Source organism: Limanda limanda, chromosome 17, assembly GCF_963576545.1.
Source record: "Limanda limanda chromosome 17, fLimLim1.1, whole genome shotgun sequence".
Taxonomy (NCBI): domain Eukaryota; kingdom Metazoa; phylum Chordata; class Actinopteri; order Pleuronectiformes; family Pleuronectidae; genus Limanda; species Limanda limanda.
This window is the reverse complement of record NC_083652.1, coordinates 16,881,892-16,898,120: the sequence shown is the minus strand read 5'-3', so window position 1 is coordinate 16,898,120 and position 16,229 is coordinate 16,881,892. Positions and strand designations below refer to the sequence as shown.

General features: G+C 44.3%; 1 protein-coding gene across 1 annotated transcript in view; it reads left to right on the top strand.

The window, feature by feature from the left end:
* Window positions 1–16,229, top strand: part of cacna1aa (calcium channel, voltage-dependent, P/Q type, alpha 1A subunit, a) — a 74,232-nt gene that overhangs the window by 24,959 nt on the left and 33,044 nt on the right. The window contains exons 5-26 of the mRNA XM_061089569.1: window positions 128–280; window positions 573–760; window positions 2,859–2,962; window positions 3,166–3,281; window positions 4,569–4,613; window positions 4,719–4,802; window positions 5,678–5,884; window positions 6,271–6,383; window positions 6,524–6,636; window positions 6,761–6,892; window positions 7,154–7,226; window positions 7,781–7,898; window positions 8,027–8,094; window positions 8,231–8,337; window positions 11,018–11,068; window positions 11,875–12,043; window positions 12,719–13,350; window positions 13,509–13,858; window positions 13,973–14,108; window positions 14,197–14,326; window positions 14,556–14,615; window positions 14,733–14,839. Coding sequence (XP_060945552.1) covers window positions 128–280; window positions 573–760; window positions 2,859–2,962; window positions 3,166–3,281; window positions 4,569–4,613; window positions 4,719–4,802; window positions 5,678–5,884; window positions 6,271–6,383; window positions 6,524–6,636; window positions 6,761–6,892; window positions 7,154–7,226; window positions 7,781–7,898; window positions 8,027–8,094; window positions 8,231–8,337; window positions 11,018–11,068; window positions 11,875–12,043; window positions 12,719–13,350; window positions 13,509–13,858; window positions 13,973–14,108; window positions 14,197–14,326; window positions 14,556–14,615; window positions 14,733–14,839 — 3,256 coding nt within the window. The remainder of the gene's footprint in view (window positions 1–127; window positions 281–572; window positions 761–2,858; window positions 2,963–3,165; window positions 3,282–4,568; window positions 4,614–4,718; window positions 4,803–5,677; window positions 5,885–6,270; window positions 6,384–6,523; window positions 6,637–6,760; window positions 6,893–7,153; window positions 7,227–7,780; window positions 7,899–8,026; window positions 8,095–8,230; window positions 8,338–11,017; window positions 11,069–11,874; window positions 12,044–12,718; window positions 13,351–13,508; window positions 13,859–13,972; window positions 14,109–14,196; window positions 14,327–14,555; window positions 14,616–14,732; window positions 14,840–16,229) is intronic.

Here is a 16,229-nt window from a genome sequence, read left to right as displayed (position 1 = left end):
TTGTATATCTCAACTAAATGTGTGAGGGATGTAGTCGTAAAGTGATAGCTTTTCTAGTTTAACAATTAAAAGATCCTTGGACCTAATCCTCATGGTACAAACTAATCGTGTACACTGTTTCCTCCAGGCCTACAGGTGGTGCTCAAATCCATCATGAAGGCCATGATTCCTCTGCTGCAAATCGGCCTGTTGCTTTTCTTCGCCATCCTCATGTTCGCCATCATCGGCCTGGAGTTCTACATGGGCAAATTCCACACAACCTGCTTTGACAATTACACAGGTAAAGAAGTTAGTGTGTTTGTGTACTTTGGGGAATGTGTGTTAGCGTTTGTTCGAGTGCACTTCAAATATTCCCAGCGCTAGTTTGTGTAAAAAAAGCCTTTTCTCAATACAGCTTTTGAGGATGAGTTAATTTGGCCTATTGAGCTTTAAAGAGGATTCTCAAATGTCCATACAAGATAATTAGGTTTGTCCAGTTTGCTGTGTCACTGGTACTCAGAAAGCGAACCACTTTTTATTATGGTGTGCCTGCCTTCTGTTTGAAACGCCTCCCCACCTCCACCCATGTCCAGGTGAGATCCGCAGAGAGTTTCCATGTGGGACGGAGCTTCCGTCGCGGCTGTGTCCACTGGGCACCGTGTGTAGAGAATACTGGCTGGGACCCAACTACGGCATCACCCAGTTCGACAACATCCTGTTCGCTATCCTCACCGTCTTCCAGTGTATCACCATGGAGGGCTGGACCGATCTGCTCTACTATGTATGTACTGCTGGATACATTTACACACTCAGTGACAAAACCGCACCATTCTGTCCGTTCAAATGATCTTTCTTCGACTGTTTCGCCCTTTTGAACCATAATAACGCTTGGTCATTCATTGCCTCAGCTGCTGATGTTGGCTTTGTTAATTTGCTATGATTCCGTGCTCTGTGAGACAAGTGTGACCTCTGCTCTCTGACCCTTCACCTCCTGAGCAAGGCACTCGTACATGTTTACCATGTGCCCTCGGCTCAACTCTGCCTCTAACGTTTCTCAAACAGTTGCGTCTGTTCTCCGGAGAGAGTCATGGAATATCTATAGTTTTGTAACAGAGACATTTTTTTTTTTCTTTGGTTTATACAATGTTGTAAGTTACAATTCACACATTTTGGAGGCCATTTTGTTCGGATAAAACAGCCTCAAAATATCTGGAATTTTGTGTTTCTCTAACATGGTTTTCAACGGTCACATTCATATTTTACATTTTTAGTCTGAATCTGCACAAACAACGCAACCGTCTAATAAAACAATACAATTTAAGTGTTAAGACTTCTGGTGATTTTCACCTGTGCAAACGGTGCATTTACCCATTAAATCGGCAGCAGGTCTCGAACGGTGTCATCGCTCATGCCCAATACTGAATAGTTCCCTGTTGTCATTGGCAACGGTTGCTATGGAGACCAGAGGTAGATGAGGGTCTTTGAGTGTTACTGTAGTAATCTCTTCTCCCTTCTCCTCTCCCCCTCAGTTAATCACATTCTACCCGTTGCTCTTTTTTCTTTCTTTATTCCATCTTTTTTTTTCTCTCCTTCTTACCCTCCCTCCTCTTTCCATCTTCATTCCACCCGTCCTTCCTTCCTTCCTTCCCCCCCTGTCCCTCTCACTCACTGTCCCTCCTTCCCGCTGCTGCTCTATATTTAAAAGGGCCTGTTCAGTCCAAGTTATTCTTGCAGCTGCCGGGGAGGGGAGCGATAAAAGTTTAATGGTAGAAAAAAGGGTCTGCGGTACGTTGGGTACACAGCGGCAAGACCAGGGAAGAAGGAAAGATGGAGGAAAATTATGGGGGGAGGGGGGGGGGGGGAGGCAATGAGAAAGAGAGCAGAATGTGGAGATGAGAAAGGGTGAAATGAAGAATCAATGTAGAGTCTGATCAGGGACTTTGAGGGAGAATGGAGGGATTGGACAGAGACAGGAAGAGAGTAGAGGAAGAAATAAAACGAGCGAGCATCAAGATGAGAGAATTACATTTGGTAAAAGCGGGAGGAAGCGATTTCGTAGGACGATGAAAGGAAAAGGAGAACGAAAACAATGAGGAGTGAACAAAGGAAATGGAAGGAGGGAGAGTCCGGAGAAGAGGAGGGTGGTAGAGACGAAGAGGAAGAGAGCACAGCATTATACATTATTTACTCTGCTCAGAGAAGCTAAATAGAGTGGCAGATATCCATTTACTTATTGAGATGACTTAAAGCAAAGTCATGTCAGCCCTGCTGTTGTTTATATTTCCAGCGGCAGTAGACCGCACCTCTGAGTGCACGGGCCTCCATCTTTTTAATGGCCACACTGTCTGGGTATTAAATGAGTTTCAGGCAAATGTGGAAAACCTGATCACTGTAAATGAGAATGAGTATTTAGGAACAGTGTAGAGCACCTGCACGCAAACACTGTTAATGCAAACACTGTAAATGCAAACACTGAAAATGCATCTAAATTTGACAAACAGGCCCAAAAAATGACAAGGGTGTTTTCTGCAGGGGTGTGAAGACAGATTTAAACATGCACATCACAGCTGATCCATGCAGCAGTAGTTATTTTAGCTGTCCAGCCTGCAGACTACTCTTCACTGGTCAAGCAAGCTCTATATTCGCCTTCTGATAGAGTCGCATTAAAGAAGGGATCACGTTGTCAGTCGATCAAATCTTTGGTTGTGATGAGTTGTGGTGAATTTCTTATTTCTCGCTTTAATAATCTGTTAACAAGGTGACGCTTCTGCAAGCTTAGGTGCTGTTATATCGAGTTCAAGGGGAAGAGCAAAACATTGATTACCACTAAAGTGTTTGTGTGTGTGTGTGTGTGTGTGTGTGTGTGTGTGTGTTTCCAGAGCAACGATGTCTCAGGGAGTGCATGGAACTGGATGTACTTCATCCCCCTCATCATCATTGGCTCCTTCTTCATGCTCAACCTGGTGCTGGGTGTGTTGTCAGGGTAAGTGTCACAATAAAGGTTGCTTATTTGTCATCTGTTTCCTAATATATGAGATATTAAACAATAGTGCCAGACTAACACAAAATTTCCACATTAAGAGTGTCCACTAATATTGGGTGTTGTGTGTGCGTGTGCGTGTGTGTGTGTGTGTGTGTGTGTGTGTGTGTGTGTGTGTGTGTGTGTGTGTGTGTGTGTGTGTGCAGGGAGTTTGCCAAAGAGAGAGAGCGTGTGGAGAACAGGAGTGAGTTCCTCAAGCTCAGAAGACAGCAGCAGATTGAGAGGGAACTCAATGGTTACCTGGAGTGGATCTGCAAAGCTGGTTTGTACAAACTATTTCCCCAACATTCCAATTCTCAATCGATCAGGAATGCTCTAGACATAACTATGGTGTCAATTTATTTTAATTTTACTGTGAAGCAGCTGCATGGATTTGTGGCCTAGAGCAACTGGAATAATATCAGTGTAAACATTTGGAAGGAGGTTATTTAAAGTGATTTTTCGACATTTGTCAGTTGATCAGTTGACTCAAAATTATCTGTCATGTGTTGAATTGCATTTTTGGTTCGGACCTTTAAGAATTTTCAGTTTAGTTAAGTTTTCCGACTAAATGAAGTGGTGTCAGTCCGGATCAAGTTCAGTTTGTTTGCAGTGTGAAAACCATTAAACACTGGAAGCCTTACTGGTCTAGAAGCCAAGCTCAGCCTCACAGGATATTTTGTGTTTGACTCTGACAACGTAGTGTTAGAATGATGGGATTGTTCATTTGATTGCATATTAACTCGTGTAGAGTGCTGCGCCTGGAGTTTGTGATGCTGGTACTAAAAACCATAATGATATTACCATGAAAACAAAATTAACAAAATTAATCACTTGTTCCATTAATTTCCTCCATTCAAGCGAAAATACGTTTGTAACGTAAAAGAAGTATTTGAATAGTGAATACAATACAAACCAATTGATTTGAAGTATAGGGAGACACAACCCGTATAGGTGATGACAACAGGACTCTGTATGACACACATAGTCCTTCCACCGTCTGAATAGACATGAACCTTTGGAGTTTCACATCTGAGAAAACAACCAATTAACAAGAATAAATTTAGCTTTTGAAGTCGTGATGTTCGCGCACTTTCAAGCAAACTGACCCTTTAACAATCACGACCCAACCGTTTGAATGTAAGTGATTAGCTCTGGCACAGGATTAAAGACACTTGTTTAATGCACGAGACCCGGCTCAGTTCCCTTTCTCTGCTGCCTCTCTCCGCTGTGGCCCTGTGTGGTGAGGGCAGCGAAGATGTGGAGAGGATAAGAGGAGTGGAGAGGTGGAGGCTGGAAGGAGCAGATCAAGGGGCAGATAGGAAAAGGGCAGAGCTTTGATCATCTTGAAAAGACGATCTACATAAAAACAAGGCGGCTGAAAACAGAGAAGAGAAGCGATGAGTTACAAGGACAGGTGCAGGCCAAACACTCTGTCTGCAATTTTAACTAAATGAGAAATGACAACAACAACAACAAAAAGATTGCTTTATAATGTGGAAGTCGTTAAATCTACATTTAGCGTGACTTTACCCTGTACTGACATTTTTTATTTGTGTGCGGCTTGCAGAAGAGGTCATCTTGGCGGATGATGAGAATGAAAACGGTTATGATGGTAAGAGTTTGTTTGTGCATGAAAGGGATTTTTAATTTTTGTTATAGTGCATGTACGTTTTTGCATGTCCAATAGTCACACGTGTTGGTTTGCTTTTTTAAACAGGGTCTCGAAGGAGAGCCACAAAGAACCATAAGAGCAAAGCTGAGCTGCTGAACCCAGAGGAAGGAGAGGGAGACCTGGCCGTAGGTAAGAGAGCCTCACACACACACACACACACACACACACACACACACACACACACACACACACACACACACACACACATACACACACACACACACACACACACACAAACCACAGGTACATACAGTTGCTATCTTATCTTGCATATCAGCATTACCTGACCCCGCTCTCCTTCCCCCTCCTGTCCTCCACTGCTTTGCACTTCTCTTCTCATCTTACATTTTCTTTTCATTCTCTCGTCTTTAACCCCCCGTCATCCTTCCACCTTTTTTTTTTTTTTTTTTTTTTTTGTTGATTAACGAGACCTGACCCAGATCTCTTTTATGGTCGGAAACGTGGATCCGAACCAGTACAAGGTTTTGGGGTGAGGACCCGTAAAGACTTTAGATTAGCAGGTTTATGATACCAGTGAGGAAGATGATAATCCCAGAATGCAAAAACTTTAGGTCCAAACACCTTAACTAATCAGTTAATTAGTTAATCATTGGTTTAATAGTTCATTAATTATTACCTCACAGTGGAAATTGTAGATTATACTCATGTGCTCAATCCCCCTCATCCCTTCACCTTTACCCGCCTTGCTGCCTCCTCTCTCCTTCTCTCCTCCATCCCCTCTTCTTCCAGTCTTTTCATCCAAAGCTTCTATGCAATTATATACTGTATATTAGGGACTGGACAGCACCACAGAAACATTGGACCTATATAATGTGTCTATGTCTATGCTCAAGTAGAATGACGTTATGTGACCAATGAGGGAAGCAGATCCTCGTGTGTACGGTTTTGTCTTTCCTAGATGATAAATGTACACAAACATAACAATAACCCACATCCAACTTATACAGATACTTATATCACATTTATCTTGCTTTCCCTTCCAGGTTCCCCATTCGCTCGTGCCAGCTTGAAGAGCTCCAAGCTCGAAGGATCAACCTTCAAGAGGCGCGAGCGCCGGCTGCGCTTCTTTATCAGACACATCGTTAAGTCCCAGGCCTTCTACTGGGGTGTGCTGTGTTTGGTGGGCCTCAACACGATGTGTGTGGCTGTGGTTCACTATGACCAGCCAGAACCACTTTCGGATTTTCTGAGTGAGTAGGAGGGATTGTGGGGATACATACATACTTAGGTGCAAGCACAGCACAGATTATCTCTGCAATATGCACAAATACTCTCATCGCAGATTACTGGAAGAGAGTGGGTGAGCAAATTCTTAAAGTAAACGTGACTAAATCCATGACAGAGCACATCCAAACAAAATCTGTCCTCCTCTTGTACACAGTTTAGTGTTGGTCTCTGTTTGTTACATGTATATAGTTCATCTACACATTTTTATTTCTCCCTTGCATACTTATAACACCACCCTTCTTTGGAGGGATGAATGAATGGAAGGTTGAAGCATGCAAGGTCTCCTCTCTCGTTTGAGCTTCCTCTCCTCCTCCTCCTCCTCACTTCTCGTCTTCTTCCTTCCGTGTAGATTTTGCAGAATTCATCTTCCTGGGGATATTCTTGACAGAGATGTGTATAAAGCTGTATGGCCTGGGCAAAGTGGCCTACCTCAACTCCTCCTTCAACTGCTTCGACTGCATTGTGAGTCCCGCTGCACACAGCCGTAGACTGTACACATACACACACAAACACACAAACACACAAACACACATCGATGAGTTGCTGATGAGTTCACATTACGTGCTCATCATGACGCTTGCGTGTGCTCGTATCTGTGTCAGGTGATCGGTGGTAGTATATTCGAAGTGCTGTGGTCCTTCGTCCAGCCGGGCACGTCGTTTGGCATCAGCGTGCTGCGAGCTCTCAGGTTATTGAGGATCTTCAAAGTCACCAAGTGAGTCGGTTACTCGTTACAAAGTCATGTTATTTCTTATATTCACACAAGGACGTAATATTAAAGATGTCGCAGAATAAAATCCAAAATAAAAAAACATGCTTTCTGTCTGTCTGTCTGTCAGGTACTGGGCATCTTTGCGTAACCTCGTCGTTTCTCTGCTCAACTCCATGAAGTCCATCATCAGCTTGCTCTTCCTGCTCTTCCTCTTCATCGTCGTCTTTGCCCTGCTGGGCATGCAGCTCTTCGGAGGACAGTCAGTGCTGTTTGCCTTCACCTTTGCTCGCTCTTTCCCTCTTTCCGTCCCTTTTTTGGAGTCTTTATTTAACTTTCTGCTCAGAGATTCATTTTTTCCTAACCGCCAAAGTCATTTCAGTGCAGTTTTTCAGAGCAGATATTTGTTGTGCTAGCAAGATGCTTTTTCATTTCCTGTCCCTCTCTGCATTTGTTCTCACACGTCTTCTTTCCAACTCTCTCTCTCTATATATATATATATTCTTTTTTCTCCCCCTGCTAGGTTTAATTTTGAAAATGGCACTCCTCCGACCAACTTCGATACCTTCCCCGCAGCAATAATGACAGTGTTCCAGGTGAGCAGAGGACAATGAACTGCAGAGGGGAGGGAGGGAGGGAGGGAGGGAGGGAGGGAGGGAGGGAGGGAGGGAGGGAGGGAGGGAGGGAGGGAGGGAGGGAGGGATGGGAGAAGACTGGGACTGGATTAGGATGGTAACGATTAAAGGACCAAAGAGGATTTGCACACTAGGGAACGATTTGAAATGTAGAAGTCAAGTTTTGTATTCCTAAATGTCATTAGTCAAAAAAAGAATTGTGCTAAGTCTTTTCTGTATTTAAAGGTGTCAGTGTGTGTGTGTGTGTGTGTGTGTGTGTGTGTGTGTGTGTGTGTGTGTGTGTGTGTGTGTGTGTGTGTGTGTGTGTGTGTGTGTATGTGTGTGAGACAGAGAGAGAGAAGCTGATTTTTAGTTTTGACTTTGTTTTGCATCTTAAATAAATACATACTGTGTCTTGGTGTATATTATGTACTCTATCAAAGCATCAATCAATCTTCAAATCCCTAGAGGTCCTTGGTGTGGGTATGGCCTTGTCTTACTATTTACGTTTGTGTGTGTGTGTGTGTGTCTGTCAGATCCTGACCGGTGAGGACTGGAACATGGTGATGTACGATGGCATCAAGTCTCAGGGCGGAGTCAACAAGGGCATGGCCTTCTCTATCTTCTTCATCGTCCTCACACTGTTTGGCAACTGTATCCTCCGACAGTGGAACTCACACAATACCTCAATACTCCAGTGTTTGCCAGCACGTCGATTACTTTGTGTATATGTTGTTCAAACAAACGCCCACATGCTGGATTTCCTTTAACTCTGTTCTCAGACACTTTGCTCAATGTGTTCTTGGCCATCGCTGTGGACAATTTGGCCAACGCACAGGAGCTGACAAAGGTTCACTGCAGTCACTGCTTTAACTGACATCTCCGTTTCTTTTCTGAATTCTAAGAGCTACAGGAGTTCTGCTCCTCTGCTCCATCTGTTTCCCTCATTGGAGATTTCCCTCCCTCCTCATTGTCTGTCTGTGCAGGATGAGCAGGAGGAAGAGCAGGCTGCCAATAAGAAGATCGCCCTGCAGAAAGCCAAGGAGGTGGCTGACGTCAGCCCGCTCTCTGCCGCCAACCTCTCCATCGCAGCGTGAGTTCCCGACTCTTCCTCCGGCCGTCTTGTTTTAATTGAGGAGTTTGTTAATGCTCAATATACTGCACCTACAAATTGAATTGTTCTGTGTAAGCTTGAACCTTTACTTCTTCAGGTATCAGTCTGACTCGTGTGTGACGCAATTGTGCATCACAGTGAGCCTCGGTGAACCATTCATATTCTTCATCGATACAATAATAAGTGTTATCTCTTGCTTCAGAATAAAGGTTTTAACATTCATAGGTCGACATGCACACTTTTAATCCACTGACAGTACATTTAGAAATAAACCTAAACATGTATATAGATGTTTTTTTCTCCCTCTGTCTCTTCTCTCTTTTTTATTTCTCTTTCGTACGCTTTTGCGCATACTAAAACACACACACACACACACACACACACACACACACACACACTCACACACACACACACACACACACACACACACACACACACACAAAACAAACCAGCATTGGATTGATCTGGGCCAGTCCTCCTCTGGTCAGGAGAGTCGGAGTCTTTGATCCCTTTTTCTCTGTGTACACAGGGGTCTTTCCTTTTCACTCCTGGTAAAGTTCACACACTCTCACTCATAGACACACACACACACACACACACACAATCCACACAGGTCCGCCTGTAAAAAAAAAAAGAAGAAGCACAACAGGTGAGCCCAGGCCACACACACACGTACACGCAGTCCTGACCTTTACTGCTTTGATATACGTGCCTCCGGGCCACTTTATATCACACACACATTATATCATACAGTTCATTCACAGGTGCAACAACGAACAACCGTGCTAAAGAGTTAAATTCTCCCTACAGATGCTCAGGATCTGTGTTCATCATCTTGTGAATCACACTCGTCGTTACTTTGTGTGCTGTATGTTCTGCACTTTACCGTGCTCTGTACATTTGTGTCTGTGTATCAGTGATCTTTATTTAAGCTGGGAGTTCTGTAAAGGTTAAATATCTATTTATTTTCAATACAATGTGTGTGTGTGTGTGTGTGAGAGAGAGAGAGAGAGAGAGAGAGAGAGGTAGAGAGAGAGAGAGAGAGAGAGAGAGAGAGAGAGAGAGAGAGAGAGAGAGAGAGAGAGAGAGAGAGAGAGAGAGAGAGAGAGAGAACGAGAAGGCTGTTTGTTGGTTTAATTAGACATCTGCTTTTGCATCCTGCAGCAAACTTGCAAACCTCCGCCAAGGCCCAACAGTCCACGTATGAAACCACATTTAAATACATTAGAATTCAAACTGGCCAGAAACACATCCCACCAATTTTTTATTTGGATCTGCACCTAATCGTACGCACTCATAGATATCAGTCCCCTAAAAAAAACTAAAATAGGATCTATCTGCCCCCTGACCCAAATCCACTCCAAAATCAAATGGGTTCTTCCTTGGCTTCTGTCCCACCCCTTCACATAATTTAATTGAAGTTGGTTGAGTAGTTTTTCTGTAATCCTGCCAAAAAACTAATTAACGCAGACAAAAATATATTCACACGTTGATTATTATATACTTTAAAAGGCAAATGGCTAAGTATAGACTCGAGTGTTGCATAAAGTCAATTTTAGTTTCCGGTCTCTTTTCTTTCTTTTTGATTAAACTGTAAGTCCCAGTTCTGCTGATGTAGGGCTGCAAGGTGCGTCACATTCCAATAAATTAGTTTAAATCCAAACTCCTCGTTTCTGTAGTTTTAGAAAGGAACAACATTGAAATTCCAACATGTTTTTTTTTGTTTTCCGAGCACAAAGTAGGGACTTTAAACTTTGCGACCAGTGGTGCATGAAGAATCTCTTAAGTAGATATTCTATGGTAGATTCAGGGCAGTCGACTGCTTTTTGTATGATTTATCCTCAACACCACAGGCTTATTACTACATTATAATGCAATATTTCGGCAATGTGTATAAAAAGTATTTTGTAGTCGTAGTAGTTTATTTGTTGCAGTGGTGTACACTGTTAACCTTTGGTTAAATACCACAAAATACACAGTAAAATACCATAAAACATCTTTACAGTTAGTTACAGCAATTTGCTCGGCATTGTGGGTAAAGTGCATGATACACTACGTCATTGACAGTCAAATTATTTGAATTTGAATGATAAACATGGATGCTGAAATGGTACGAATTGATTTGCAAAAACGTAGTTAGAGAATTAAAATGTTTGAAATGAAAGACACTGTTCAGACAAAGAGGAACATGAGAGATGAAACTCCGATTGAGGGGAGATATTGTAAAAGATGCAAAGACCGATCAGAAGAGAGCGGTGCAAGATAAGTGAGTGATGCAAGAAAGAGTAAATACGTGAGATTGCAAAAAAAGGAGGACAATGGAAAATGAATTGATAAAGAGATGGAAACAAACTGTAGAGGTTGAGTGAGTGTGAATGTCCTAGTGTGTGTGTCTTTGTGTGTTAGTGTATGTGTGTGTGTGTGTGGGTGAAGGGTTGCATTCCAAAATTTGAAACCTTTTCGGCCAAAATGTCGCCAGATTTGTTCCCTTTTTTGCATTTCAGGAATGAATTGAGCAAATTTGACAGCTGACCATGTTTCAGTGCAGACAGGCTGTTTCTTTTCATTTATTAACTGGTGAATGGACAGCCCATTTTGGAATGAAATCCTCCTTCTGTTTTTTCGTGCCATCTCACTCACCAGCTGTTTCCCTCCTCAGCAACAAAGTACAGAGTGAGTGTCACAACGCTTCCGACCCCTTTCTGGACTGGTATTTATTTATTTGTTTATTCATTTCTGAATACCTTCTGTTTATTGACTTTACCACCATCCCTCGCTTTCCTTTCTGTGTTTAAGAACGCCCTCCTCTCCTTGTCCCCTTGTTCTTTACTCTGTTTATGAATCACATACTTGGCTTTCTTTAGCTGTCTTTTGTGTTGGCTTATTTTTTACGAGTACATTTTTCTGTTGCCTGCACCTCGCAGTACGGCTGTTGCTTTACTGTGGTTGACTGTTGGCCGCCAGAGAAGTGGGAGTTAGAGTTGTAGTCGTAGAAGTTTTGGAAGGAGGCGGTCAATGGCTGTTTTTGGGACGTTTCTGCATCACGTAGATTAAACACCTGCTGCGTCAGACCGGCCAGTAACACATTCTTGTAATCGTTGTGACGTGCTCAATGGGGGGTTTTGGATGCCATTTTTTGCTTGGGTGGGTTAATTATAGATTATCATAAGAAATTCTGACCTTGCCTCGGTGTTATCCTCCATTTTGTGTCCCTACATGGTTTATCAAAGCGAGGCTGTCCCGCCCCGTGCTTTGGCAAGCTGTGTCGACACCCAAAACCTCATTCTGTCGAGCTGCCTTGTTCTATAGGTCCAGCCAAATTACCCTTTAAATGTCTGTTTCCCCCCCTAGTGTGTCTTTATGTCTTGGCTATTTTACGTGCTTATATTTTGGTGTTGGTTTTCACATCCCTCTCATGTCTCTGTGTGTATATTTGCGCAGCAGTGTGCGTCTCCGAATGGCTCTTTTAACGCTGCCAACCCCCTCCTCTCTGTCCGCCCTGTTCCGTTTTTGCAGTAAGGACCAACAGAGGAACAACGGTAAAGGAATCAATAAGTCGGTGTGGGAACAACGTACCAAGGAGCTGAGGAAGCAGACCCTGGCGACCAGCCGAGAGGCCCTGTACAACGAGCTGGACCCCGACGACCGCTGGAAGGCAAGGGCAGGGAGGGAGGAGCAAAACAATGTAAAGGACAAGGCAAACAAAGCCCCTAGACTTGTGGTATCAGTGTACACAAGTGACGGCAAATATCCTGATGAATTACATGTTTATCTGGTGTTTATAGTGTATAGTTTATTTATTAATGGTACATTGGCAATCAGTGATCAATATTATGGCCGGACAAAACCAAACGTACAACGGTGTATAAGGGCCATGTGGACGAAAAGACATTTCAAGAATGAAGTCGTTTTATGAAGAGAATAAAGTCATAATTAAGGTGAAAGTCCAAATATTAGACAAAGTCACGTCTATTTTAATGTTAGACAACATTATAGGTTTCATACACAATGTTTTCAAAGTCCTGATACGTACGATGATGTTGTGCTGAGCCAAAAGCTGAAGTATTATATTATTTGTGCAATTTACGGTGAAGATATAATTTAACAAGATGCTCCATATTCCATTATTTAACACGGCAACATGACATTTATAATATGACTGACTTGTTTGTTGTTGTTTTTCAACATGGTCCTAATACTCTGTAGTACAAATGTGAATATAATCTATAATCTAGATTTATTTACTATATAGTTTTTTCTACTTTTTGTCCATTTAGAAAGACTTAAAACTTCTCTTCTCTCTTCTGTATCTTCACACTTTCCCTCCTGGCTGCCTCTCCATCCCTTGCTCTCCTTGCAGGTGAACTTCTCTCGAAACGTCCGTCCAGACATGAAGACCCACCTGGATCGCCCCCTGGTGGTCGACCCCCTTGAGAACCGCAACAACAACACCAACAAGACCACTGCCAACAATTCAGACCTCTGCTTCAGCCAGCACCATCCGGCCGATGAGCTCCACAGACAAACACACCTCCACGAACACGCCGGGGAAGTAGGCGGGGGTGGTGGCGGAGGCTCGGGTCCAGTCAGACCTCCCGTACAGCGGGGGGAGTCCACAGAAAGCAGGCGGAGCCGCAAAAGTGAGCACCACCACCACTCCTCGCACGTCCGACTGGATGCCACGGTGATCCCTGGGCCCGGCTCAGAGGAGAGGCCGTCCAGACGCCACCACCACACCCGCAGCGGGAGTCGAGGGGGGGGGCAGTCGGAACACAGGAAGCCCAGGTCGCATCGAAAGATTGCAGAGGAAGGCGAGGAGGGCGGGGGAGGTGGTGGGAAAACGGGGAGGCACAAGAGCAAAGGGGTGGATGGAGGTGGAGAGGGAGGAGAGAAAGAAGCACTTGTGGAAGGCAGTGAGAGGAGGCCGAGGAGAAGTCGCCATGGCAACCAAACAGACGGCGAGGGGAAGAGGATGTGTCAGCATAGAAGGAAGTAGGTCCAATGCACGTGGAAATAAGATATAATTTATTTCAACTGATGTTTGGATGGATAAACTCATCTGTTGTATGCTTCCTGTCACTTCTCTCCATTCTTCCCTCTCCTCTCTTTCTCCGTCTTCTCTTTTTTTCGCTTCACTCAATCTTTTCCAGGGATTGCAGTGTCCCCAACCTGTCGACCACACGGCCCATCCAAAAGAGCCTCTCTAGGCAGGACAGCCAGTACAGCGAGGATATGGACAACCTCATGAATACCAAGCTGGTCTCCGGTACCACCCCGCCCGGCGAGGGTCACCCCATCCCCGGTGCCGGCCGCACTATGGCCCCCGGCTATGGATCTGCCCTCCATCTTGCAAACAGCGGCACTCACGGGAGTTTAGTCACGTTAGATAGCTACGGGAACATCGGACACCACCGTGCCAGCAGTGTCCTCAGGCTGCCCCACCCCGACTACACATCAGTAGACATGCCAATTTTCCCATCCACCAATGCCATACTGCAGGGTAATGGCAAAATGACTCATTGTTTTTTAAACTCTGATCTCTCTTTTCAGCCTAAATAACAAACTCAGATTTTTCTTTACCCCATTTTTATTCTCCCTCCTCCTCCTGATCCAGTCAACAAGAACGCCAACACGGAGCCTCTGCCGGCGAAGGAGGACAAGGACGACGATGACGATGAGAAGGGAGGTGAAGGAGGACCCAGGCCCATGCCTCCCTTCAGCTCCATGTTCATCCTGTCCACAACCAACCCGTAAGTTAAACCGCTGCATGGGTTGATACTCTAAAGCTAAAACAAGTGCATACAGAGGCAGAGTTTACATGTCTCTGTCTTCTCTTAGGTTTCGACGAGCATGTCACTACATCTGCACCCTGCGTTACTTTGAGATGTGCATCCTGCTGGTTATCGCCATGAGCAGCATCGCTCTGGCTGCTGAAGACCCCGTCTGGCCGGAATCTCCTCGCAACAATGTAAGACATTCACTACAGCCTACGTTGATGTACTTTCATGTGTGTATATGAGATCACTGAGTCTGAATGTCTGAATTCAAACAATCTCACCTAAATCTGTCCCTCAAACTAAGCCCGAGTGAGAAACAATTTAAGTTTAACCATCATTAGATATACGGTGAATCCCACTCGAATGTAAGATGTTTTTGCTTCACTTCTTAATTTGAACTGTCTCTCTCTCTTCGTACAGGTTCTACGCTATTTTGATTATGTCTTCACTGGAGTGTTCACATTTGAAATGCTGATAAAGGTAAAAGGATATCAAGACAAATGATTCACTCCAGAGAACTTCTGGTCAAATTTGACATCTTTACTCTACATTTTGGCCAAATTTGCATCCGAGTCACGCTCTCGTCCTCTCTCGTAGATGGTGGATCTGGGCTTGGTCTTGCACCAGGGCTCTTATTTCCGGGACTTGTGGAACATCCTTGACTTTATAGTGGTTAGTGGTGCTCTGGTGGCCTTCGCCTTCACGTAAGTCTCCCCTCCTGCCTCCCCCCCCTGCTCCTCCCTCTCTCATACCTGTTTACTGCCTCACTGGCACCTTGGAGTACAGCCTCCTGCCCGTTGTTCTCGAATCACCCATGTTCGGACTCTCTCATATCCCTTTCTTCTTCTTCATCTTCTGCTCTTTCAGTCTCTCTCTCTCTCTCTTATGTCTGCCCCTCCATTAAACTTAATCCTATCTCTGCTGACAAATGGCCAACCCTGTGTAGCTGGCCATTTCCTCTGCCTTTTCTCTCTCATTCAACTTTAGTCCCACAGTCCCGCCATTCCTAAACCCCACCACCGACCCCCTACGTCCCGTCATGGCATTAAGATAGTATCCCAGCATTCCCTCCCTGGCCGCCTCCTCTTCCTACTGTGAGAGGTGAGGACCACCCTTTGCACCTGTAACCCTTTAGTGCCCAGGGCGTTCTAGAATTAAAGACCCCATGCAAAGCCTGGCCAGGTCATGCTGAGGTCGCTCCCAAAACTCTCCACACCAATCACCCCAACAAAGCAGGTACTTTGAATCTTACCTAATCTGCATGACTGCGGGTTTTTAATAGTTAATAGCTCATAGGTGATGTGTACTACGTTGGGTATGAAGCATGAATTTCCAGCTTTAAGATTTGCTGTTCTGCTTTTGCATGGGGAGTTTAAAGTGAAGCAGAGTCGCAGGATCTAATGTTAATGTTGTTATAGTTAGAAGATGCACTTACTTAGTGCAGGAAGTGTATGATGGTGATGCTGTAACCTTCTATCACATTCTCACACAGGTCACCTGCAGAAACATGAGGTTGTGCTTGACTGTAGAATAACTTTATTAATATGGCACCTCTCAAGAGAGCTTCCCAACAAAGGACAAATAAAAGACAACAAGAAAATGATAAAAACAAGTGGAATAGCGCATAAAATAATTGAAATTCATGAAATCGCTGTTTTCTGATAAAACTAAAATCACCTACAAGGCTAATCGGAGGGGATCATACGGTTTAAAGAGCTTAGTTGCTGGAGCAGATTTCACTGGACAGATCTACCTTTGTTCAGTTGGATTTGTTCAAAAAACAATACCTTCAATGTCTTCTATACCAAAACTTGGATGTTTGTCTGACACTGAAGCAGTGTGAGCAAAATCAGAGACTTCAGTATTGTGTGTGGTTGACCCGTGACCAAAGTCCGACTAGACTGGGTTGTGACGAGGGAGGCATAAGTCACGAGGGAACGTGCGGCGAGGACCCAGTCGGTCCTGGATGTCAGCACGCCGCAGAATGCTGACTGCAGGAAGACTGTCCCTGCTTGGTTTGGATGAGCAGGAACTTTTGTTGCCACATTGAAGCAACTCATCACTCGCTTGGATCTGCATCCTGAGCTCGTGTTG